General features: G+C 40.9%; 1 protein-coding gene across 2 annotated transcripts in view; it reads right to left on the bottom strand.

The window, feature by feature from the left end:
- Positions 1–27,365, bottom strand: part of TASP1 (taspase 1) — a 235,488-nt gene that overhangs the window by 39,612 nt on the left and 168,511 nt on the right. For both annotated transcript variants that reach the window (XM_024735456.1, XM_024735457.1), the window contains one exon: positions 8,614–8,724. In XM_024735456.1, coding sequence (XP_024591224.1) covers positions 8,614–8,724 — 111 coding nt within the window. The remainder of the gene's footprint in view (positions 1–8,613; positions 8,725–27,365) is intronic.

Here is a 27,365-nt window from a genome sequence, read left to right as displayed (position 1 = left end):
GGACATTTTGCATAGTGTTTAAGTTACTCCTTATTAAATAAAGATAAATTCATTTTTAAAATGGGAAGGAAGAGGAACTGTAAATAGAACAATTTCTTCTTGTCTCTGCAGATTTCCCCCGGGGTGGTGAGGTTCTTTATAACCCAGTAGGGGGTTCATTCAAGGATGCTTTACTGTCCTGACATGGAATCCTTAAGATTCATATAATGCATGTCCCATTATGGCCATGAAGTAGCTTTGAGTTGGCTTGCTGCCCTGAAAAACTTTCACCACTGAACTGTCTGGGGAGCTATGGGGATGGAGTTCTAAAGAACTCCACTTACGCTAAGCCAAGAAAATAATTATTCCCTCTTTCCAAGGCTCACTCCATTTGTTCAAGACTAAAGAAAGATGCTGACTGAAAAAGGAAGAGAGGGATGTGGGTCAAAGAGTAAAACAAGCCCCAAAGGACATTTCAATTCTCTTCCTATTTTATCATTTTATTGTATTAGAAACTGATGAAATAAGTGGCCAATGGCTGGGACTTGGAAGTTCTCTGCTGAAGACAAAAGCATTCAGTGAAACAAGTTACATTGAAACATGATTTCATTCATTCAACAAATATTTTTTTAGGATTTGTTTCATACTAAGGTGATCTACATTACATTTTGAGCAGATGAAAACTGACTATAAAATTTGTCAAAATGTTTTTCTGAGAGTTTTAGGAGAACCAAAGTAATAAGAATTACATAATCACTAGAATTCTGTTCATAAATCTTTGTATTCTTTATTTCAGATGGAAAGCTTTATGGCCAAAAAACCCCAAAAAGACACTATATGGTTAGATCATAGCTAGAAGTATACTTCTCATGATGGAGAAAAAAATTACAGATGAAAATCTATTTCCAATCTTCTTACAGTGTATTAGTAATATTTAACAGAAGAAAAGTTCTGTTATAAAGCAAACAAAGCAAATGATAGCTTTTTGTAATCAACATCTTTGTATTTTAAAAATGAAAACCAGTTCTGAAAAATATAAATCTCAGAGCATTACCTCAACAGGTTAATGTAACTCAGTTGTTGAAAAATTTAAATATCATGTCTGCCTTATTCACTTTACATCTAAGAATGTTACTTAATTCGCTTCTTTCCATCTGATCCTTAAATAAGAACCAAAATGCCAGCCTATCTCTTAAGACTATAGTGAAGATGTAACAGTCCCAAAGCATTGCTGAGGAGCTAAAGAAATAAGCTTCCAACCATGACACTGGACCCTCTAACAGAACAAAGCTTTAGTTATATTTTTAAGACAAGGTATTAACATCAATAACCAACCGTAAGTACCTCTTTTCCCACTACCAGTCTAATAACTAATTTGCCTTCTCTTTGAGGGTTATTTTTATGATCGTGTAAGCCCAGCAGAATGCCTAGTCATAAGTACTCGTGGTGGCATGTGCCATGAAATGGAAATAAGGGATATTGCTGGGCCCCGAGAACGAAGCTCCTTTGAAGTACATGTGTTTATATGTGCTCACCAAAATTTTAATGCCAGTAAAATCAAAAGGCGGTTTGGAATTTTAACTTACAGTAAAATGACCTTTTATCTTTTTAATGTTCCAGGAAGCATCAATTCAATCTAACAATTTTTATTTTTAAATCATGGCAAGTTTTCGTAACAGTGACAAGAAGAATACTGGATAAAGAACTTTGCCTGATCTGAAAAGAAGGGAGGAAAATGCCACATTTCAGTTCTCATTGGTAACTGAAGAACAGTTGATTTGATCGAGCTAAGTCTAAAATGATAAAGGGACTCATTTCCTTTCAGGTAATCATGTTAAGAAACTGCAAACATTCTCACAGAAGAAATCACCTGCTACAACATTTACATAAAGTTCAGACAGGCCCACATGGGGGCTTCAGAGATATGGGTAATGGGCAATTTCTTAAGCTGGGTGGCAGGTCCACAGGTGTTCGTTTCACTATTATCCTCTATAACTTACACATTTATTACATTCTTTTAAAAATACATGAAACATTTCACAATAAAGATGAAAACCCAGGGATAAAAAGGAGTAGCTGGACAGTAGAAACAATATCATGTACAAAACTTAATTATCAGTACCATGAACATATTTCTGGGCAGCAAAGAACCTGAAGTTACTCCCTGAGTGAGGTGAGGGTGACTTGATGGGAAAGTAACAATTATTACGTGTGCTCATCAGATGACCAAGCTTGAGCTGAACTGTGGGCCTTCAATCTATTTAGCAAGAAGGCCTGCAACACAGACAGGCTTGGCGCAAAAGGCCGCTGGCCGAACATACAGCGTCTTCACCCTTACTAGCCCCTATGCCTCCTATCTTGAATTGCTTAAGATTTTCATTAAATATATGGAGTCTATTTAGCATTGATCCTCATACTCACTGCTTCCTATTAACCACTCTAAGGTAGGAACCTCTGAACTTTACAGGGTCTGTCAGGCTTCCCATCAGCACAGTGAGGGCAGGCTACAGGGGAAAAAATGCACCCATATAGTGAGATTGGTTGTTCATGCCATATATTTGCATATATTCTAATTACTTGTATTGACTCATAAGCTTAAAATGGAAAAGAATTAAGTTTTTCCACTGGAAGGCTTGATATGCCTTTGTTTACACAATTATTAACCATACTATATACAGCAGCCTCAATAAAGCACTTCTGTAGAGGCCTGGAAAACATGTAATTGTACTTTAGCAGGTAAAAATATATTGCTTTCTTTCTCTAAAAGCAGAGAGAAAATTAATGATTTTCAGCTGTTTCATTCCAGGAACAAGCATTTGCTTTGTGTTAAAGCAGTGATTTGTAGGCGGGGCTTTGCCAGCATCTCATGATCTGGGGGGTGGGAGTTGGTGGGATGGGTGTTGCAAACACATTCTCATCCAAATTGTCCTTTTACAACGCTGTTTGCAAAGGCTGTCTTCTGGGATCCGTTTAAACTGTCTCCAAATCTTCTTGTTCCCCGACACTCGTCATTATCCAACATTTCCGACCCATATTGTTTGTTTGTTAAGAGCATGTGAGGATATTTTATGTGACATTTCACTTTTCTGGAATAGTGGTCAATTTCTTTAAAAATATCTGCTAAATAATCACGAAAGAAATTCCATGTGGCACTTAATTTATTCCTCCAATAATTCCTGGGAGCCTACAATGGAGGGCGCATACAAAGCTGGATATGACCCAGTCTTTGCATTCCAGTGATTCACAATCTGGTGGTGTGATGCTCAGAGACAGAGGAATCTTCTTTAAGATATCTCCAATCCCTGTACCCTCCATGTGAGTCACTGGGGCTCCAGGACCTGTGATCTATTCCTTTCAAATAACTGAGTTCCAAAAAAAAGGTTAAGAAGTGCTGGCCTAGAGGGAGGGGCAGACATTTTAATACATGTCTAGGATGTCATGGTGACTGTTACAAAGGACAGAAATTATATGTTGCAAAAAGAGCACAAGGAAGGAACAAATCACCTGGGGAAAGGGCTTCCAAAGGATTCTGAGGAGATTCCTATCTGTCCTGGGCCTTAAAGAAGGAATGTAATTAGCTCAGGGCTTTCCAAGCACAGGTAATAATAGCATGTGAAAGTTACTGGGGGAAAAACATGACCCTTTGGAAGAAGACCAAGCAATCTGGAGTTGCCAGAACTCGGGTCATTGGAGATGAGTGGAGGAAAAGGAGGACTAGTAGGAAATGACACTGAAAGCATGTTCTGGAGCCAGATCAGGGAGGGCTTTTCCCAGCAAGTGATTTGGGCATTTCCCATCTATCTTCTAGGGAAATGTCCAGCAGAAGTAAGAGTGAGTGTGACCGTGTGTGTGTTTCCTCATTGAAGAATTAAAAGTAGGGGGCTTCCCTGGTGGCGCAGTGGTTGAGAGTCCGCCTGCCGATGCAGGGGAGGCTGGTTCGTGCCCCAGTCCGGGAAGATCCCACATGCCGCGGAGCAGCTGGGCCCGTGAGCCATGGCCGCTGAGCCTGCGCATCTGGAGCCTGTGCTCCGCGACGAGAGAGGCCACAACAGTGACAGGCCCACGTACCGCAAAAAAAAAAAAAAAGAATTAAAAGTAGGGAACATGGGAGTGACAGTAAGAGATACATGTTTTGCTTTATTTTAGCATACACAGAAAGTTATTCAACATTTAGCTTAAACTTGTAGTACACTAGTCACATATACTTCCGCGGCTCTTGTTTTGGCCACCATCCCTCTGATCCTGGGGTTGGTGTGGCTCTCTAAGCCACAATTCGGTCAGTTTCTCATTTTGGCCCTTTCTGCTTCAGGGCAGCCTGCTTCTCCCCTGACTGCCCCTGTTTCTGAGCCCGTGGTCAGGTTCTCTGGGCCACTACAGATGTATGATAGAGGGAGAGACGTCTGGTGGCAGGATGGAGGTGGGAGACAGATAAGAGGTGGGGAGCCTAGAGGTTGGGGAGGCTTAGGAGACAGTCTGGAAAAGAGTGATTAGGGGCCTGCAAAGTAAAAGGGCGCCGATCACATTTGTCCAAGAGGACCCCAAAGCAGAGAAGCGGAATCACTGATGCAAACAGAAGTCTTGACAGCCTGAGCTTCCTAAAGATGCAACAGAGCTCCTGATTTGTCACTGTAGTTCTTTAGACAAACCAGAGGACCATTTGGCAGTGAAAGCATTTAAAAGGTTTATTTGTTATCTATCGCTGCATACATAAATTACTCCAAAATGTAGCAGTTTAAAACAATAAACATTTATTATCTCAGTTTCTGTGGATGAGGAGTTCAGGAGTAGCTGTGTTGGGTGATTCTTTTCTCAGATCTCATGAGATTTCAGTCTAGAAATCTGCCCAGGGCCTCAGGCATCTGCAGGCTCACTCGGAGCTCAGACTGTTGGCAGGAAGCCCCAGTGCCTCGCTGTCTGTTGGAAGGCGGTCATAATTTTTTTGCCAAATGGGCCTTTCCCTGGTGCTGCTTGAGTGTCCTTATGACATGGCAGCTGGTCTTTCGTAAAGTGAGTGATCCAACCAGGAAAGCGAGAAGGAAGGCCCACTGCCTTTTCTGACCTTGCCCTCAGAAGTCACACATTGTCACTCTGACATATTGGAAGAGAGTCACAAGTGGAATTAAGCTCCATCTCTCTCTCGAACAATTTATGGACAGACCACACATAACGGGGTCACACAAGAGGACTTTGAAAGTTCCTCTCTACCTGAGATTCTCCAACTGTATTCATGAATCGGTAAACAAAGGACAAACCTTGAAAGGGCATGTAGTTGAGTCATCCCACTCTAGAAGCGGCCCACTGGGGCCCTTGTAATTGATGTATTTGTCAAGAGGGGAGGCTGGGTAATGGCTTCCTGGAAACTCCATCAAGTAGCAACGGGGTCTGATTGAAACTGCTTTTGTGGTGTAATGGAAATGCTATTGATGATTTTCAGAAAAGAGTGAATACGGAAAAAGCTCAAGTTACAGTTTGTTTTGATTACACTATTCTTGGGACAAAAAAAGTGATCGAACAATATACAGCAGTTAAGTGTTTTGTGTGGTTTTTTTTTTTAATTTAATTTGGGGAATTGTTTTGTTTTATTTTTATGTGTAGGACAGAAAGATTTCTGAGCCTCCTGGTTACTAGATATTACCAAACATTAAGGACCACGAGTTTACGAAGTTATACTTTCATGAGAGTTTTATAAAGTGATAAATGAGAAGTCATGGTCCAAACATGAAGCAAATTAAGTTGCAGCCTGATCTGGAGCAATTAACATGGTAAAGCACAGGAGAACCCACTTGAGCTTGATGTTTGAAACATTCTCCTTTTACAGGCAGAGGCTTATGGCAGACACTTCCCTTCTGATGGGTCTAATCTTCCACTACTGGAATCTGCAGTGAATACATAATCTTGATACTGTCAATGCTGGTATTAATTGTCACTGTTTGGGATCAACATCTAATCAGAGCATAGAAGGCAAGCTGCCTGTAGGACAGAATGCAAATGTTACTATCTATGACAATAATGGCATGGTTCCTAGGGATTGAGGAGAGGGTTGGGAGTCAGGGAGGAAGAGGAAGGAAACTTACATAGTCCAAGGGGTGAGGGATGGTTGGCAGAGATGATAGAAAGCTGATGAATCAAGAAATAGTGCATTACAGTTGAAATAAAATATAATAAATATACGATTTCAAGTTAGAGTTCTCACAAAAGTCATGCGGAAAGGTGGTGGGGAGTATGAGCTATGTTCATAATTTTTTCCCCCAAAGGAGTCACTAGCTACTGATTGAGAAACAGAAGCATAAGCACATTCTATAGAGTGAAGGTGAATCCCATGAGAATAACCAGAATCAGAAGCTGGCAGCTCTGGAAACTGGATGGCAAAGGTGACTTTCACATCTTCTTTCTATCCTTCTGTAGCACGTTTACTTTCTCACCACCCACGGAACATATGTAACTTTCTTAAAGCAAAATATGTAAAACCCCACATCATCGGTAGCACCTATAAGTTGAGAGGAGCCTAAGTTCACCAGGTTTTAGTAGAAAAACTTCACAAACATCAGTCCCTCTAGCTAACTTTAACAAATGGCAAGATTTCACTTATTTCATAAGTTGACAGTTTTCATTCTTCTCCTTGAGACAGAGAGTAGGAATCAGTTTACAAATTACTACCTTGGTGATAAAAACTATTTAATATGAGCTAAAATTCTATGACTTATCCTAAAATATGCATTTCTATACTACACCACCAAAATTGAAAGGACAACCAAAAAAAACCCTTACAATTTTCAGGATTAACTTGAATGGACAAGAGTCCAGGCTCAGTAAAGTACAGAAACTCTATTCTAGCAACAGTCTATGAAGCAGTTTTAATAACTGTCCCCCACCCTGCCTCCCAGTACTAAAGACTTATTCTGAGTTTTTATGGAAGGCCCAGGTACGTCCTCTGCATATTTTAAAAGCAAACTCCCTGCTACCTAACTGTGGAAGATATTCAAAGGTTTTGACAATGATTAAGATACCGAAGAAGCAAGTGGCTGCTTGCCTCAGTTTAACAAACAACGGCCATTAAAAACAAACAAACAAAACATTTGCCAGGAGCAACCTGGGTACCAAGTGTCGTGGGTGGGAAGAGAACGAAAATATAGCATGAAAAACAATGAAGTTGGTGATCAGAGTCCAGGTGGAGAAAGACGCATTTCCTATAAAAGTGCATTGTTTTTTTTTTCTTTGACAAATGAGAGGAGAGATTTTATGAAAGTTCTTCAGGCTTTTATAGAAAAAATAATTTTTTTTCTCATAAGAAATGCTCAGTCTTTTATTTTACAGACTTATAAAACGTCAAGATATGTAGGGACTTGTACTACAACAAGGCACAACAATCATACAATACAGACCAGGTACCAACTATACTTGATAAAAGGAATTTTACACAAAGAGCTGAAGTACTACATCCCTGAGAATGACTTGTAGTGCTTATATATAAAAAAAAAATGTGTAGAGAAGAATGGATAACTACAGAGTGCTATAACCATACGTAATGCAATACTACACAGCAATGAAAGTGAACAAACTACTGTCACCAGTAACGTAGATGAATCTAACAGGTTTAACATTTCCTTGAAGACATTAGACACCAAAAATACATATTCTATGATTCCATTTATACAAAATATAAAATCAAATAGAACTAATCATGGTGTCAGAAGTCAGCATGGTAGTTAACTTTGAAAGGGGTAGAGACTGGGAGGGGTTATGTGGGAGCTTTTAGAGTTGCAGTAAAGTTCTATTTTTTATCTAGATGCTGGTCACATGGGTGGGTTCTGTTTGTAATATTTGCCACGCAGTTGAAGTTAACAATTTTTTCTGAGTGTACACTTCAATTAAAAAGTCGACTAAAAAAAAAAATAACATATAGGGCTCCCTGCTAGTTTATGTGGCACCTTTATGCAGATTTTTTAAAGTGCGCCCCTCTGGATGAACGAATTAGAAAAAGGCACCCCCGTGGGCAGAGGCAGCCCCACAAGTTTGTGCCTTGGCAAATGGAGGGTGGGCTGGGCTCCATCCCCACTGGTATGCTTTGCTAGACACAAAATCACACGTCTGGATGGACATCTGCAAATCTGCAAAATACTCATGGGACCCTTCCATAAGAAGGGTACAGATGAGGAAGTGGCATAGAACACTGAGAATGATGTGCAAAGGCATCACAGCTAATAAGCCATGGAGCCAGGGTGGACTTCTAGGCCAGTAGCTCTTCACATGGTTCTGATTCCTTTTGGGGAGGGGAACAGGAAGAAGCTTCTCTCTATGTTACTGTGTATATTGTTATGGGTTATCTCAAACGCTCTGTCAAATAAGGCAGGGGATAAATACATGGTCCGATAGTCTTAATATTGGGCTTTAGTAAAGGTGCTAGGTGCTAAGTCCATTTGAAAAATATGCTATAAGCATATACTCCAAAATGAATATTCACCTTGTAGATGTTGACCTAGGCAAAAAGGGCAGTGGAATAGAGATGTTTACATATCAACAGAGCATCCTGGCCCAACCGTAGGTTAAAATGATTGACTTAAGGATATAAATCTTTCCATCTCTTGGAAAAAATGAAAGAGAAAGACACCCACGCAATGTGTTTGTCTAACTTACCCAGAAGCGTCTGCTTATTTGGGGAGGAGTTAGGCTCTGCAGAGCATCTGCAGGATCGGAGGACAATCACTCCTCCGAGCACGCCGTCTTCGCTGGCCAGGAAAGGTGAGCCTAGGCAGAAACGACTCGTGGTCATTTTCAGTAATTTTACTCTTTTCCCTTTCAATTTTCATTTGATTACTGGAACAAACGTGTGGTATGAATAAGCTCTTGAAAGATGCCCATTTCTGACACTCGCCATTGTTCGTACCTTGTGCAGGCGGGATAGCAAAGGCAGGCTTGTGCCCGAACAGGCAAAAGCAGTGCCAGACGCCTCCAAGAAGACATGACTGGGGGTGGAGGGTGCATGACCGTATTCAGAATGGAATTGGAAACACTGCCAGATTAAAGGCCCAAAACACAAATACAGGAAAAAATGCTCAGCAGCTCCCTTTGATCAGCTCTTAGGGATCACTTACCAGGCTCTCCCTGCTGTCAGAGGCATGCCACCAAAAGCTTTGATTTACTACCTTAAATTCAACTTTAAACAATAAGCCACAAACTTTATTACAGACATTTAAAAATGCTCCTGATGGATACACAAAGAAGGGTGAAACTGTATTTCTATTATGAGAGTCTGGTGGTTAGAAACAACCATGCTTCGCAGAGATCTCACACAAACTAAACCATTGTGAGCATTTCAGGAACGCTGCTTTTTAAAACCCCTCATTTTTCCTCCCCAGGGACATCTTCTTCGAACATCTGGCATAGCAAGTGAGCACGTGGAGAACAAATGCAAAATGAGCCCAAGCACTATCAAAGAAAGTAATAAAAATAAAAACCAACCAAATTGGATTTGGGGGGAGCTTCTGGTTAAACTCAGTAGATTAAACACATGCATTTATCGCCACTCCTTTCTCAAATCCCAGTAAACTGGGGGAAGGGGAAGGGAAAAAAGGCATGGCCTAATAAGGACGGAGAGAGAGACAAGAAAAAAACTGACCTTTTAGAAAACAGAAAGAAGATGGACAAGGAGTTGCTCACCTAGTGGACCTGGGAAAGCTGAAACCTAAGCTTCCATGGGGGGGTGGGGAGGCTGGTTGGAGTCGAGGGACACCTGTAAGAAGCCATCCAGTTTTGTCATAAAACCGAATAAAGGACCAGAAATCGGAGGCATCAAGTTCTTCTGAAGGCAGGGGTGCAGGGTGGGCCTGGAATAAAGATGGTTGGTCAAGAGTGTCCAAAAGGAGCCTCTAGACCAGGGGTCGGTAAACTATGACCTGCCTGCTCTACAGCCTGTTTTTGTGCTGTCTGCAAGCGAAGAGTGTTTATTTTACATGTTAAACTTTCTTTTTTTAAGAGAGAGAAAAAGAGAAGGAAGAGGAAGAGAAGAATATGTGGTAGAGACCACAGTGTAGCCCACAAAGTTTAAAATCTACTCTCTGGCCCTTCATAGAAAAAGTTTGCCGACCCCCGACCTCGAGCCCCAGATTCCTACCTAGAGAGGAAGTTGCTCCTCCCTAACCCTAGAGAAAGCAGGACATTTACTCTCTAGAGATGCTGAACCAGAGGGACTTGAGACTTGGGGTCATCAGGCTCAGCCCAGGGCAGACGGGAGGCTCCATGCTGAAAACAGGGGCTAAAGGGGAGCCTTTATGTTAAACAGTAAAATAACCAGCTCCCTTCACTCACAGGCTCTCAGGATGCAAGAAGGTAGGCTGTTATCCTCCAAGCAAGAGACTGGATAATTCCTTTCCAGTCTCAAGAGTATTTCCAGTCTCAGTTCCAACCAGCTCAAGAGTAAAGACCTATTTGAGAGAACCTAAAAACATAGCGTGTCCTTGCCTTGTGGGGAGGGCTTCCAGATGACAAGTGTGACTCATACACAGAAGGTTTTCAGTTCAGCTTCTCGGTACCTAGACAACCTAGGATCACTAGTTGTTTCCATTAGGCCTCCAGGAAACACAGAAAGCAAACAAGCAAAAAGATAACAGAGGGAAAACTTAGGCAAACACTTTGATCAGAAGAACAATTAAAAACAAAATGGGGAGGTGGATTCCCTGGAGGTCCAGTGGTTAGGACTCAGCGCTTTCACTGCGAGGGCCGGTTTTGATCCCTGATCGGGGAACTAAGAACCTGTAAGCTGCATGGCGCAGCCAAAAAAAAAGAAAAAGAAAAAGAAAAAAGAAGAGAAACACAAAAAAGACAGAATGAGAAATGAGAGAAAAAAAATTTTTTTAAATCAGAAGAACAGGCCAGAAGATCCAATATCTGAATAAGAGGAATTTCCAAGAGAGAAAATAAAAGAAATGAAAGCGAAGAAATTTCAAAAAATAATTAAAAAGCAATTCCAAGAATTGAAGGATGAGTGTTCAGACTGAAAAGGCTCATGAACCTCCCAGCACAACACATGGGGAAAAAAAAAAAAAGAGTGCCATGAAGACATATCACTATGAAATATCAAATACTGCGGAAAGAGAGAAAGGTCTAAAAATTTCCAAATGGGGAAAAAAGATCACAGGGAAGGCAAGGGGATCATAATGGCATCGGATTTCTCAACAGCAACACCGGGAACTAGAAGATTAGGAGGTATTATCTTCAAAATGCTGAGAGAAAATTATTTCCAACCTAGAATTCTACCCTTGGCCAAAATGTCCATCAAGCGTGAAAGGAGAATAAAGCTCAACAAAGTCTCAAAGAATTCACCTCCTGTGCATCTTTCTCAGAAAGCTGTAGGATGAATGTGCCTCAGCAAAATGAAGGAGCAACAAAAATAATGAGAAAGAAAAGAAGAGCTGCAAACAGGGGATCCAAAACAAGACAAAAGTGTTCCTGGGTGACACACGGCTACACATAGGCTTGGAAAGCCCAGACCAAAACAGCAGAAAGCCGGAGGAAGCTGGAAAGGTATTTCCAAGGAGGGGAAAAAAATTAAACATACAAGATACATGTTGCATTTGAAATTATTGAGAAGAAATGTTTCAGATTTTGTGGGAAGACTAAGAATGAAAGAGTGATTGGTATAAAAAAAAGTGAGGCAAATATTAACTGCAGAAGAAATAAAAATTTCTACAGGAAATGAAATAGAATCACAGCCCACTACGTAGCTCAGATGTCAACAGCTAGAGTAAAAAATATAAACTCGCGATACTGATGAACTGAAAAATAGGGATATAATACATTAAGAGGAGAAAAGGCCTGTGTGGGTGAGTGTAGGTTTGAAGTTGGAAGTATAAAGGAACTATTAAGTCCTTGCCTTCCCTGGAGTGAAGATGATAACATCTAAATCTGATATCCAAATAATATTTAAAATTGAAAAATCAAGAAATAGTAGTATAAGCATGTTATATTGAATTATAGATGTAAGTTTGAGAAAAAATAGCTAAGAGAGTTAAAAGTAGTAGCCTCCAGGGAGAGGAAAACGAGGGGGTTGTGGAGGGTTGGGACAGGGAACTACTCATTTTCAGTGTAAGCCTGGGGGTACTGCTTGTCTTTTTAAACCACACACACACATTGCTTTGTAAAGAAAAGCAACACAGATTTATGCTGTGGAACTAGGGTAAAGTATTTACTCCTCAGCCTCTTAGACAAGAGGGAAAGGAGACAGGGAATTAACAGTCACTGAGAAACTACCCTGTGTCAGGCCCTAGTTCCATGTTTTCATGTTCTGTAGTTTAATTTTCAGAACCACCATGAGAAGGCATTTAATGATCACTTTACAGATGAGGAACCTGAGGTTCAGAGGGGTTCAATGACAAGTCGCAGCCACGCCACAGTTGAGGAGGAAGGCTTCCCCCCACGTGTCTTGAAGCCCATGGTTCTGCCTGCTTTGCAGCAAAGCCTCTCAGGAACAGGAGACTCTGGATAAGCTTACGTCCCAACCGCCTGCTGGAGAGCTCCACCCCACCTGCACTCAGTCTTGGCACCTCTACAATTGCTCCTTTCTCACCAAATCTGGTCACTTCTCCTGGGGTCCTCACAGCTCACCCAAGCTCAGAACCTTCTACCTCTTCCCTCTCCAATGACTCAACTCTTCAAACCACATCAAGTCCTGTCAGTTCTCTGTGGGTGCACCTGTACCTGCCTCCGCCCCATCATTCCCACCGACAGGACCCCCATGCACTCTCCTTCCTGATCCAGTCACTCACCTCTTAGAGAAATTAATCCAATGAATGTATACAATGTGCCAGGGCTCGTTGGGCACTGGGGACACGGCAGTGAACAAATGAGGTACCTGCTCACATCGAGTTGAGCAGGTTGGGAGACAAGTAATAAAGTCACAAATCAACAAGGAAATCCACCCAGTTAGTAGGAAGTGCGGTGAAGAAAATGAATCCAGTCGAGTGTTGTAGGGCGTGACTGGGGCTAATACTTTATATCAAGGATCGGGGAAGGCATCTTTGATAAGACGCTAACCATGTGAAGATCCAGGGAAGGAACATTCCAGGTGGATGAACCAGCAAATGCAGATACCGAGAGGTGGGAAGGAGTCTGGAAGTTCAGGAAATAAAAGGAGGCTAGAGTGGCAAAGCCAAGTGAAGGAGGGGGAGGGAGGGTAGAATCTGAGTTCAGAGGGAAGCAGGGCCACGTCACATAAGGTTAGAAAAGGCCCAGCAAGGAGTATGGATTTTTCTCCAAGTGTGATGAGAAGATGACAGAGGGCTTTAACCAGGTCAGTGATGGTTTTTATTTGTGTTTGTAGGAGGTTACTCTGCTGTGCAGAACAGATGGGCAGGGCAAGTGTGGAAGCAGGAAGCCACTAAAAGAGCTTGGCTGTGAGACTCCAGTGGCTTGGGTGAGCCTGGTGGCCGTGGAGACGGTCAGCAGAGGGTGGGTCTGGGATATGTTCTGCAAGCAGAACCAATATGGTTGTTCATAGGATGGATATGGGCATGGGAAACTGACATCAAAGTTTACTCTAATAAGAAATATGCACCCCACCTATGATCATACCGTTAAACCATTCAGATATTTTCAATGACTCCCAACTGCTCACAGAATAACGTCTAAACTCCTTAGCCGGGCCCAGACCTCCTCTCTCTTCCCAACCTATCTCCCTATTATTTTTACACAGCATGTGCTCCAGCCAAATTGGACTTCCTATATTCCATTTCCCCAAGACTTTCCCCTGGGCCCATTGTTGTGAACTGTCCTTCCCAGCTCCCTCCTCCTCCCCTCCATGAACTGAAATCTATTCTTCAGCTCCAGTACCTTGTATACAGACCCAAGCTCTTTGGGGTCAGAGTATCTGATTCACCTTTGAGGCCCTCTTAGAGACTAACAGAGTACTTCTACTTATTCACCACCCTCCCCTATCCCCAACCTACACACACACACACACACTCCTGCCTACACCACTGCAGTGCAGTATCAAGGATGGAAAGACGGTACATGCGTGCTCTGAAAGGGGGTGGGGCCCCTGGGCACCGTGGAAGCTTAAATCAGGGCTCCTCACCCTTGATATGCATTCATTCAAAGAGTCAATGATACAATGATTAAAGTACTATATTTGAAGATTCCAAAATTTTCATGGAAAGTAGTCAGATTTCATATTATCACTGTGGTGTTTAAAAAAACAAAACAAAACAAAACGACACTGACTCAGACCGAAAACCCTGTTTTGACTCTCAAGGTAGTAACTGTGTGGTCTTAAGCAAGACATGTTAAAAAAAATTCTATGCTTCAGTTTCTTCTTTAATATCCAATTATAAATCATGGATATTAAAAGATATCTTTCTTGGTTGTTGTGAGGGTTGGATTTATATATTAACTCTGTAACCCCTGAGGTGCTATTTAAACATTTGGTGGTAGTAATGTTAAGGGTAGGAGCACACTTCAGCATTTTGCTGGTTCTCAAAGATTATCATGTTGAACAAGATCTATTACTGTACTTACCTGGTTAACCTTCTACATCGGCTGGAACTAGTGCTCAACTGACATTCGGTGATTGGATGGTCGTGGTGATAGAGTATCAATTTCCCAAGTTAAAGTGTTAAACAGTGTCTGTATAAAAGGAGACACTTTCTTGTTCTTCCCAGTAGGAAAAATTAACATAGAGTGACATGTTGGGCTCTGTGATAAGTGCTTTCTATAATCAAATAGGGAATTGGGGGAGGGGGGGCAAAAATTAACTAAGACAATCCAAAGTTCCATGTGCAAGTAGGTGCATAAAGTAAAGAAGACTAATAGAAACAAAGAAATAATAAAAATTAAGCTTCATTCACCCTACTAAAATATCTCAAATTGATTCTTTAAATGCCCAAATCTATAACTACCATGGAATGAAATTATAATTACAGATGCTAAGAAACATATTCACTGTGATCAAATGTGTGTATCTGGATATTAAGATTGTAAATCCAGACTGTAAACAAATGAGACACCTGCTTACTGTATTTGTGCCATATCTTTAAGAATGAAGAATTTGAAGAAATTGGAAAAGAAGATCCCTGTAAGTATTAAAGTAGAGAAGTTAGCGGGAATATTAACCCATATTCTTTTGATTGCTAGTGCCAGAATCTCAATTAGAATGATTTTAAGTAAAAAGGAGGATTCACTGGCTCATAAAATCCAAGAAGAAAAAAAAAACAAACTTCTGGAAGGGTGGGGATGTGATGGGTTTCAGGAACAGCTGGAAACAGCTTCTTCTCTATGGATGGTAATGGCCATCTATAGATAGGTTCAGAGCTGTATACCTGATACAACTTTCGCCACCAGAGTGACTTCTTCTCTTTATCAGGTTTCACATTCTCAGAGGCCATCAGACTTCGAAAGATAGGGAAATCTGACTGGCCTGGCTTTGCCTAGGGGTTAAGCCTAGAGCAATCAACTTTATCCAAGAGTCCAGTGAAGCGGGGTCATGCATGGACAGACAAATCCACAGATGTCCACAAAACACAAATGGATAGAAGACAGGCTACACAACCAGGATATTGGTGCTATCTACTCGAACTTGGACAAGCCACTTTATCTCTCTGAACCGTGCTTTCTTCCCTCATCTGAAAAACTGAGAGACTGGACTAGTAACCTCTAATGTCTCTAACAGTTCTAACGGGCAGGAGTTTTTTCAATTTTAAAGATTCGTGTCTCCCCACCAGCAGCAACCAGCCATTACTGGATGCCAGCAAGCCAAAACATTAGAGCTTTTGCAAAACGTGATACAACACTTCCTCTTCAACATTTGAGAACCTATCAAGAGAGTAATTCTGTAGCCAGAAGGCAGCTGCTATTTTTCTACCTTCCCATCACATTTAACAAAGAATCTCTGTCTTTTATTTTGTTCTTTGTTTGTTTGCTTTGTTTTTTGGGGTTTTTTTGGTGGTACGCGGGCCTCTCACTGTTGTGGCCTCTCCCGTTGCGAAGCACAGGCTCCGGATGCGCAGGCTCAGTGGCCATGGCTCACGGGCCCAGCCGCTCCGCGGCATGTGGGATCTTCCTGGACCGGGGCACGAACCTGTGTCCCCTGCATTGGCAGGCAGACTCTCAACCACTGCGCCACCAGGGAAGCCTGAATCTCTGTCTTTTAAATACAGTTCTGTGTATTGCTTTCTTCTTTTTAAAATCTAGATGACAAACCACTTGAACGGCATTTTCTCTTCAAGGAATTATACATATATTGAGAAAAAGAGGTACAATGACAGAGAGAGAGAGAGAGAGAGAGAGAGAGAGAGAGAGAGACATGGTTTGTTTGGAGGTCAAGTGAGAAAGAAAATGGACTAGGGAATAATGAATGTTCCCTACTGAAAACCCATACCTCTAACTTCAAAAAAACAAGAGAGATTATAAATATTCCTTAGACACAAAAGCAGGATAATACTTTATACTTCCTGAAAGATCAAGGCCCTTTCCTCTAAAGATGCACTTCAGTTACCATATCTTTCATGGATGTGAAGTATAGCAGAATGACATGAAGACCACATAACATAACGAGAGGAGCTAGTCCCTAAGTTCAGAGATGACAGTGCCATTAATGAAGTGCCACTATATCCTACCTCTGAGGAGACGTCTACAAGACTGTCGCCATCATCCTATAAGATGTACATTAACTTAACTGCATTCTCTCCTTTCCTGCTCCCACAAAAATCCCAATGGGACAGTTATTACTACATTCATTTGGCAGATGAGAAACCGAAGGAATGAAAGGAAGAAGCTGAGGCAAAGGAAGGTAAATGACCTACGAAAACACAAAGGGGAAGAGGGGAGTGAGGCACCAGATGACTGATCCAGATCCTCTCACTACAAACCCTGAGGACACACCTGCCCTCAAAAACCCACCTCTACCACAGCTCTAGAGTGTCATCATTATGTGCGGTTTTCTGGTGATAAGCATAGTTTTAAAGACTCCAATTGAATTCCTTAGAGAGGAGAGTTGAGTTGGGTTTAGTCGAGTTAAGCTGAAGAAAGCTAAGTGTGGCCAATGACTCTTGAAATCCCTTACCTAACAAAATCTGAAATACAAGAAAAGTCAATTTACTTCAAAACAGAAAATTCTAAATTATAATCAGAACCTAAACATATCAGAGAGACATTCAGTCTTTGAATAAATTTATTGATTCTGCCACAAAGATTTGGAGCAAGAAACCAAATTAAGGATTCCATTAAAGCCTCTGCTTGTTGGTTTAACCAAACATAGAATGTACACACCTCATACTGTTTTAGAAATGACAGGGGATTTTTTTCTTTTAATTTGACACAAGGTTTCTGTCTTCAAGGGAACAATTCAGCTGAGGAGAAAAGATAACACACTTCAAAAATCACGAAGCAATTCAAGCAGGATCGGGGGTTATCTTCTTTTTCTGAATATTCCAGTCCAACATTTTACCTGTATGTGGAGGGATAAAAGATTCCACAAACTCACCCTTAAGCAACGATGACAGGATGAGAATGTGATTCCCTGACAGAGAAGCAGGTTAGAGCAGCCTACAGAGAACTGAAGACTCACGGGAGGGGAAGCCAAAGGGCTGGTTTACCAGCCCTGGTCCTAGAACTTTACATGTTAACGTTAACAAGTAAGACAAGCTGCGGGGTCCCTCCAAGCTGCTGGGGGTTGTAGACAACACCATCCCCACCAGTTACAGCTGCCAGAACTTCCATCTCCAGGAGTGTCACAAGGCAGAAATGGTGACAGTGGCAGAAGACAGGGGTCCAGACCAGGTAAAGTGTCTTCCGTGAGGGTACAGTGGGTGGCGCAGTTCACACTTTCTTATTAATGCTAGACTAGAAGTCATGAATTTGAGAAGTACAACATCCATTCAACAAATGCTTCATATTTTGTAAATATTCACTTTAAAATATTTAAGAATCAACCTTGTGCCAAGCACTGTTTATGGGGCCTTGGGTACATGATGATTAAGGCAAAATCTGTATCCAACATGGTCTGAATGTTTGTGTCCTCTCAAAATCATATGTTGAAAATCTAATGCCTAATGTGACAGTATTAGGAAGTGTGGCCTTTAGGAGGTGAGTAGGTCATAAGAACAGAGTTCTCATGAACATGATCAGTGTCCTTATAAAATAGGCCCAAGAAAGTTCCCTCTCCCTTCTGGCCATGTGAGGATACAATGAGAAGTCCGCTACTGGAAGAAGGCCCTCACCTGACAATACGGGCCACTGGATCTTGAAGTCCCAGCCTCCAGAACTGGGAGAAATAAATTTCTTTTGTTTATAAACCACCCAGTATGTGGTATTTTGTGTGGGTAGCGCACCCGGAAGAAGACACCAAGTCATCTATGATATGAAGACAATAAACAAATACTACCAGTGGTAGAAAGGAAAATCAAGTAGCATAGGGGAGATAACAGTAATATGGTGGGTACACAGGGAGACAGCATTTTAATCAGGATGGTCAGGGATAGCTTCTCTGTCCTGGGATAATGATAAATAAGTGACCAGCGAGACATCTGAAGGAAAAAAAAAAAAAAAACCTAAGCAAGTGAGAGAACAGCAATACAGGTATTGGGGCCTTGAGGCAATGATGTTTCCAATGTAGTCAAGAAACCTAACCCCGTATATAATCATGCCAGACCACCAGGGTGTTCCTCATTTCAAGTCAAGAGAAGGAAGGGCTAGTGTTCAGCTGCCTGTTAATGGCTGGTGTCCCTACTGGTAATTAACTCTCTTGACTCTCCCCTGACAAAAGGCACATTTTCAATTTATTACTGTACTTTAAAAAAATGTACTATACATACAGATTCTAAATACTCAAACAAACAAGCAAACAAAATAATATACAGTTAGCTCTCTGTATCTACAAGTTTCACATCCACAGATTCAACCGTGGATCAAAAATATTTGAAAAAAAAAATCCCAAAACTTGAAATTGCTGCACTCCAGCACCTATTTACATAGTTTTTACACTATATCACATACTATAAGTAATCTAGAGATGATTTAAAGCAGACAGGAGGATATGTATAAGTTTATATGCAAATACTACACCATTTTATACAAGGGACTTGAGGATTAATATCACCAGGGGGTCCTGGAACCAAACCCCTCGGCAGACACTGACTGTAAATGAAAGTATGCCTTACTGCAGTGCCATTCCATAGAGGTGAGTACCACCAAGAGCCCCCTGTATAGCCTTTCTGAAATTATCCATAGTGACACACACATCCTTTTTTAATTTTTCACTCAATTGGACCATGTTACATAAACTATTCTGTTTCTGGCTTTTAAAATTCAATCATTTAACTTGGAGATCCTTCCATATCAGCACACACAAATTTAGCTCACCCTTTTTAACAATGAATATACTCTTGGACATATATGCTATCACTTCTTTAATTAGTTCCCTAGGGGTGGGCATTTAGGTCATTTCTAGTTTTGTTTGTTGCCATTACAAATAATGCTGCAGTAGACGTCTGGACATGTACCTTTCATACATGTATGAATATACAGGATACACTTCTCAATGTAGAGCTGATGAATCAATCAGCATATTCACTGAAATTATTTGCTACAGATTCCCAAACGGCCTTCTAAGAAGATTTATACGCATAGGAAAGTGATTGAGAGTGCCCGTTTCCCCATAACCTTACCAAAACTAGGCATCAGCAAACTCTTTGATTACTACTAATCTTATATATGAAAAATGATATCTGATTGTTGCTTGTTTTGCATTTATTTAATTATGAAAAATGTTCAATGCCTATGAGCCATTTGTATCTCCTTATCTGTGAGTTGCTTTCACATCTGTGACACACACAACTGGTTGCCTACCCATTAGCCATTCTCCCTTTCTTCCTTTCAGACAAACATTAATTTTGTTTGGGACAGAAGTTTGCCCAGCTTCCCAAACTCCTTTGCAGTTGGCAGGCTAAGGGGCAGAGTTGCTAGCAGAGCTTGTTAAAGGGCAGACCTGATTAGCATGTATCTTACTGGCTGCTGCCATTTGCCTCGGATGTGGTGCCTAGAGGTGGAACAAAGAATGAAGCCACCCATAAAGACAGCCAAACAGGAAGAGAGTCTAGACCCCCGGTGCACTGTGCGGCCACTGTGCCACCTCTGGGCTGTCAGACTTCTTAGGTGAGAAAAGGAAAGCCCCCTTTTAAGACCCTACAGCTGGGTTTCTGTCGTACAAAACAGAATCCCAAACCCAAAATTTCCTTTACCCATTTCTCTACTGGGTTTTTGGATTTTTTCTTACTAATTTGTTAAATTCCTTGGTCATATGTATTGTAAATATTTTTCCTCGGTTTATCATATATCTTTTGATTTTGTCTATGACTTTTTTTTTTGGTAATAGAGAAGTTTTTAATGCTTATGTGGTCAAATTTATCAGTCATTTTCCGTTATGGCTTCTGTGTTGGGAGTTTTTCAGAAAGGCCTTATGTAACCCAAAATTATGAAAATAAGTTGTCCATGTTTTCTGTTAGTGCTCTAAAATTTCAGCTTTTATATTTAAAACTTCAGTCTATCTGGAATTAATTTTGGTGTAAGGACTGCAGTGGAGATCCTGCCTTATTGATCAATATAAATTTGTTGTAAAATTCATCTCTTACCCACTGACTTGAAATGAATTTTTAATCACATATTACATTCTCACATATATGTGCATCTACACCTAGATTGTCCTTTGTTCCACCGATGAAACTATTCCCATACAGATACCAACTGGCTTTATTATAGTTTTATAGTATATTCTACCTGACTGGGACTCTGCTTATTCATTATTTTCCTCTCATTGTTCATTATTTGCACAATATTCTTTGTTACTTTCATGTGATTTTTTCATGTGACCTTAAAAATAGACTTGTTTAGTATTCTTGCCTCCTACTCTCACTGGAATTTTCATATGAACATACTTTAATAAAATTAATTGTGATTTTGCTTAGAGTCAGGGTGTCCTGATAAATTTCTCTCAGGAAAGCCTACAGATGGAGTTAGTTACATTCTTGACACCTACAAATGCTGGGACCATGTGGATTTTAGACAATGAAATGTGACATGGTACCCCTAAAACAAAATCTGCAAGCACACCTCTCTACAGTTTAAAAGGATCAAGTATCTTTACAGAACGTCTTCTGAGATGTAAACTTGGTATGAAAAATCAACAAATTATTTTTTCTCCATGGTCAGTTCTCATTCTTCTGATCCATCTTATCAGATTTACTACACGCTATAGTCACCATCTATAATATTCTCAAATCAAGAAAATCATTCTCAGCAACCCTCGGCCTGCTCACACGAAACAAGACAAAATCAAAACAACAAATACCCCTCAACTCTATGAGACTGGATGGCAAGTTGTCTGTGAAGGAAGTGAAAATACTCTGGATTTGCAAATCTTTAAGTTCACTAATCAATCATAAGTATACAAAAGTGTTTAAAACATGAAAAAAAAATTTTCTGGGTAAAGTTATTGCTCATGAAATTCTAGATTCCATTTGTGCTAAATACCATATAGTATTTACAATATAATCCAAGGCACCAGTGTTCATGAGCAAGGCCTTTTGCTTCAGGAGGACAATGCTAGTATTTTTTTTTTTTTGAGGTATAGTTGATTTATAGTATTATATAAGTTTCAGGTGTACCACATAGTGATTCACAATTTTTAAAGGTTATACTCCATTTATAGTTATTATAAAATATGGGCTGTATTCCCTATGCTGTACGTTTCATTTTACACACAGTATTTTGTACATCTTAATCCCTTACCCCATCTTACCCTCCCCCATCCCCACTCCCACTGGTAACCACTAGTTTGTTCTCCATATCTGTGAGTCTGTTTTTTTTTGTTGTTGTTATATTCACCAGTTTATTTTTCAGATTCCACATGTAAGTGATATCATACAGTATTTGTCTTTCTCTTTCTGACTTATTTCACTAAGCATAATACCCTCCAAGTCCATTCATGCTGTTACAAATAGAAAAATTTCATTCTTTTTGATGGTTGAGTAGTATTTCAGTGTGTGTGTGTGTGTGTGTGTGTGTGTGTTTGCGGTATCACATCTTCTTTATCCATTTATCTGTGGATGGACAGTTAGGTTGCTTCCATATCTTGGCTATTGTAAATAATGCTATGAACATTGCATATATTTTTTTGAATTATTGTTTTCATTTTCTTCAGTATATACCCAGGAATGGAACTGCTGGATCATATGGTAATTCTATGTTTAGTTTTTTGAGAAACTTCTGTTGTCCACCGTGGCTACACCAATTTACACTCCCACCAGCAGTGTACAAGGGTCCCCTTTTCTCCACATACTCATCATGTGTTATTTGTGACCTTTTTTTCTTTATACATTTATTTATTTATTTTATTTTTGGCTGCATTGGTCTTTGTTGCTGTGCATGGGCTTTCTCTAGTGGTGAGCGGGGGGTACTCTTTGTTGTGGTGTGCAGGCTTCTCATTGCGGTGGCTTCTCTTGTTGTGGAGCATGGGCTCTAGGGCACGCGCAGGCACGGGCTCAGTAGTTGTGACACACAGGGTTAGTTGCTCCGCGGTATGTGGGATCTTCCCAGACCAGGGCTTGAACCCGTGTCCCCTGCATTGGCAGGAGGATTCTTAACCACTGCGCCACCAGGGAAGTCCTCTGATCTTTTTTGATAGTTACTCTGGCAGGTGTATGGTAATATCTCACTGTGGTTTTGATTTACCTTTCTCTGATGACTAACAATGTTGAGCATCTTTTCATGTGCCTGTTGGCCATTTGTATGTCTTCTTTGGAAAAATGTCTTTTCAGGTCTTCTGCCCATTTTTTAACTGGGTTGCTTGTTTTGATGTTGAATTGTATGAGCTGCTTACATATTCTGGATATTAACTCCTTATCGGTCATATCATTTGCAAATATTTTCCCCCATTCAGTAGGTTGCCTTCGTGTTTTGTCGATGGTTTCCTTTGCTGTGCAGAAGCTTTTAAGTTTAATTAGGTCCCATTTGTTTATTTTTGCTTTTGTTTCCTTTGCCTTAGAAGACAGATCAAAAAAAATATTGCTACAATTTATGTCAAAGAGTGTACCACCTATGTGTCCTTCTAAGAGTTTTATGGTTTCTGGTCTCATATTTAGGTCTTTAATCCATTTTGAGTTTATTTTTGTATATGGTGTTAGAAAATGTCCTAATTTCCTTCTTTTACATGTAGCTGTTCCGTTTTCCCAGCACCGCTTATTGAAGGGGCTGTCTTTCCTCCCCTGTATATTCCTGCCTCCCTTGTCATAGACCATAAGTGTGTGGATTTATTTCTAGGCTTTCTATTCTGTTTCACTGATCCATGTGTCTATTTTTGTGCCAGCACCATGCTGTTTTCATTACTATAGCTTTGTAGTACAGCCTGAAGTCAGGGACCATGATACCTCCAGCTCTGTTCTTCTTTCTCAAGATTGTTTTGGCTATTCGGGGTCTATTGTGTTTCCATACAAATTTTAAAATTATTTGTTCTTGTTCTGTGAAAAATACCATTGGTATTTTGATAGAGATTGCACTAAATCTGTAGATTGCTTTGGGTAGTATGTTCATTTTAAGAATATTAATTCTTCCAGTCCATGAACACAGTATATCTTTCCCTCTGTTTGTGCTATCTTCAATTTCTTTCATCAGTGTCTTATAGTTTTCTGAGTATCTCCATTTGACTTGGTAAACAAAGATGTGATCAAATAATGCAGATAAGCATAGTGCAGATAAGCACTTGGGAGTGCAGGGGACTATCTCCACCCATTACTGCACAAAGACCATGAAAGGACAACAGACCTTTACAACATTATACACTCATCTATTGCTGTTCCTTGTGAGTTTTTCCTTCTCGGAGTTGTTTCCTCACATATGCCATTTTTCCCTATAAACAAACTTTGTTCACTTTTACTATGTAAGGTCAGATCCTGCTCACTGACTGTGCAGAAGCACGTGATATTGAGGCTTCCCATCATGCTTTTAATTCAAACTTAGAGTCAGTTTAATGTAGCAACTACTTTGCTGTGCTCTTGTAAACTTTACCTTTAAGTAAATAAATCTATCTAGCTTACTGTGGTAGAATGACTTCATACAGTATCTGTCCTGATAGAATGCTGTGATATTTTGATATAATAAGAAATATATATTTTGATCTTGATTCAGGTCTCCTGGCACACAATTCCTAAAACCCTTGTGATTTCCTATGTAAGAGCTATAGGTGCATCTTCTGTTACAATATTTACTTTTGTTCCCAGTTCCTGAAATAGTTCCAGAGCAGTAAAAGTGAAATGAACATTTTTGGTTATTCATAATAAGCCCCTTTCAACCACACCAGAGTTTATGTTAATGTGGTGACTCTTGGAAGACCCCTAGGTAACCTAAGGATGAGAGCTGTTTGCCGGGGAACCAACCATGTGATTAGAGGGTTGAAACTTTCAGCCCCACACCTTCCACGTCAGGGCAGGGAGGAGAGTTAGAGGTTGAATTAATCACCAATCAGCAATGATTTAATCAATCCTGCTTATGTAATGGAGCCTCCATAAAAACCCAAAAGGATGGTGTTTGGAGAGCTTCCAGTTTGGCAAACACATGGAGTTACCAGGAGAGCAATGAGCCCAGAGAAGACACGGAAGCTCCACATACCTTGCCCTATGCATCTCTTCCACCTGGCTATTCATGAGTTATATCTTTTTATATCAAAAGCTATATCTAGTAACCTAGTAAGTAAACTGTTTCCTGAGTTCTATGAGCCACTCTAGCAAATTAAGAGATCCCAAGGAGGCAGTGGTGAGAACCTCAGAATTTTCAGCTGTGGGTCAGAAACACAGGTGACAGCCTGGACTTGTGACTGGCATCTGGAGTGGGTGGGAGAGGTTCGATCCTGTGGGACTGAACTCTTAACCTGTGGGATGTGATGCTATCTCCAGGTAGAGAGTGTCAAAATTGAGTTCAACTGTGGGACACTCAGCTGGTGTCCAGAGAATCAGAGAATTGCTTGATGTGGGAACTAACCCCCGAACATATTTCGTGACCAGAAGTGGCAGAAGTGAAGCACTGAGAGCAGAGGAGACACACAGGAGGGTGTTTTCCCTTAGTAAATGGTGACTGCTGATACTGCAGTTCCTATCAAGTTTCTGGATGCCTCAATATTTTTTATATTTGTTATCGTATTGAGAGGGTATACAGTGAGATAATTACAAATGTATGTTATCAATACTGTCTATTAGTGCTTGAGTTTACAACTGTAGGTCTAGAAACACTTCAGTGTTTACATTGTGAACTATAAATGAAGTTGTCATGTATCCATATATACTGAGCTACTGTATCTTGAACCTGTAACAGGAGGGCATTTACACAGAAGGCTAGACTGTAATTGTATCAAGGCAATAGTATGTGAGGTTTTGTATCTCACTTGAATGCATTTGTCTATGCATTCCATTTTTTGTGATGTTATTGACCATACTAAATACCTACTCCGTACTCAGCATTCTCCCAAGCAGTGTGGTACACAAAATAGTAAAAAATAAATTTGTTTCTGAAAAACTTACAACCCTGTTGGTGAGACACAATTTACTTAGATAAGAGCTAGAGGACAGTGTATATATTACATTTTATACATACAGACTCATATATACAAATACTTATACTATACACATACTATAAATATGTACATGTGTCCACTAGAATGCAATGGCAACTAGAACATCTTGTTCACCACCCATGACCTAGAATAGCGCCTGACATATAACAGGTGATCAATAAATACTTTTTAGATGAATGAATGAATAGCCCAACAGTTAAATTGGGCCTTGTGTTAAATAGTTTAGGACTTGATAAAGGCACACTCACTTTATTAGAAAAGGGCCTCAGGGTGGAGGAAAGGGGAAAAAATCTGCCCTTGGACAATGGGTCGAACTTGGATCAATATCATGGCACCAAGCAAGCACTAGAATGAGTGGTCATCGCTCTTCACTATTTGGACAAGATGAACCCTGAGAAAGGTCAGAAAGAAGAATACAGAATATTCAGAATACAGCAGGTTAATATCTGCTAGATGTTCTAAGGCCTAGAGAAAGGCTGAAGGGCTGCTTGGTCATGAGCGTGTGGAGGGATGCTGCCCCGGCACAGGCAACCCAGGGGAAAGAGACCACTGGGTCTGGACACAGAGGGCAGTTTTGCCAAATCAAGAAGTTGAGGTTAATAAGAGGAGCAAAGAGGAAGGACAGGAGCAGAGCCTGGAGATCCAAGGGACAATGGTGCACAGAGTGTCTAGGGGACTATGTGGTGGGAGAAACAGGGCAAACTTACTAAACTGAAAAGATCAGGGGGCGGGGGGCGGGGGTGTGTGAAGGAACCACAGTGTCCAGAACTGGTCAACTTGCTGAAATGGGAACAGCAGAGGAAGAGAAAGATCTGTGGGGTCGTGTAGCAAAAAAGAAGGATGAGCCCCAACAATATTTTTATGTGTTTCAAAAAGTCAAGCAAGCACAGCTCTACCCAGAGCTCCCACAGCGAGAGCTGAGTAAGCCTTCCCTTCCTGCTGGGAGTGTTGCACGCAGGAATTGGGTTAAGGAAAATAAAAAAGGCTATACTGAAAAAAGACGGGGGACAACCAAAAGATGACCTATCATCTATAAGAGTGTGTGGATATCACTGTTACTTTTCCTTCATTTGTCTACAAGGATTTATTGCATACCGAGGCATTATATGCTCGACCCTATTCTGGGTGCTGGGATTACACTGGTAAACAAGACTCACTTGGTCCTAGCTCACAGCGAGACTACATGCTGAGGAGGGTGATGGCTAAACAAGTAAATATACACACGGTATTACACTTGTGACGGTGCCGCAGAGGAAACACTGGAGGGGATGAGATGGAGACTAATGAGGACGAGCAGAACCCACTGTTGACAGGCCTTTCTGAGCAGGTGGCATTTTAATTTAGACTAAAAGATGATGAGAAAGGAACCAGGTAAAGATTGGAAAGAGGAATACTCGAGACTGAGGAAACATCGTGTGCCAAGGTCCTGGGGTATGAAAGAACCTGGGAATTTAGAAAAACGAAAAGAAGACCAAGGAGGCCAGCATAACAAGCAAGGGAGGAGAGTGACCAGGCATGAAGTTGAGGGGACAAGCAGGAATCACATCACAGAGGCCATGAGGTCATGTCTGCATTTTATGCTCTTTACAGTGGAGGACAGTCAAAGGGCTAGAGAAGCAACTGGAACGGGCTGCCTTGTGGAGAACAGACAGGCTTGGGGGTGGTGTCAGGAGAAGAGAAGAGACAGGAAGCTTGCGGAGAAGGCTGATGTGGCCCAGATGAGAGTTCCTCCATGTGCGTGGAGAGATTACCTGTGCCCCTGGATGGCCTCCCTTCCCCTGGG

Source organism: Neophocaena asiaeorientalis, unplaced genomic scaffold (assembly GCF_003031525.2).
Source record: "Neophocaena asiaeorientalis asiaeorientalis breed wild unplaced genomic scaffold, Neophocaena_asiaeorientalis_V1.1 scaffold64, whole genome shotgun sequence".
Taxonomy (NCBI): Eukaryota; Metazoa; Chordata; class Mammalia; order Artiodactyla; family Phocoenidae; genus Neophocaena; species Neophocaena asiaeorientalis.
The sequence above is the reverse complement of the archived record's forward strand: the minus strand, read 5'-3'. Positions and strand labels throughout refer to the sequence as shown.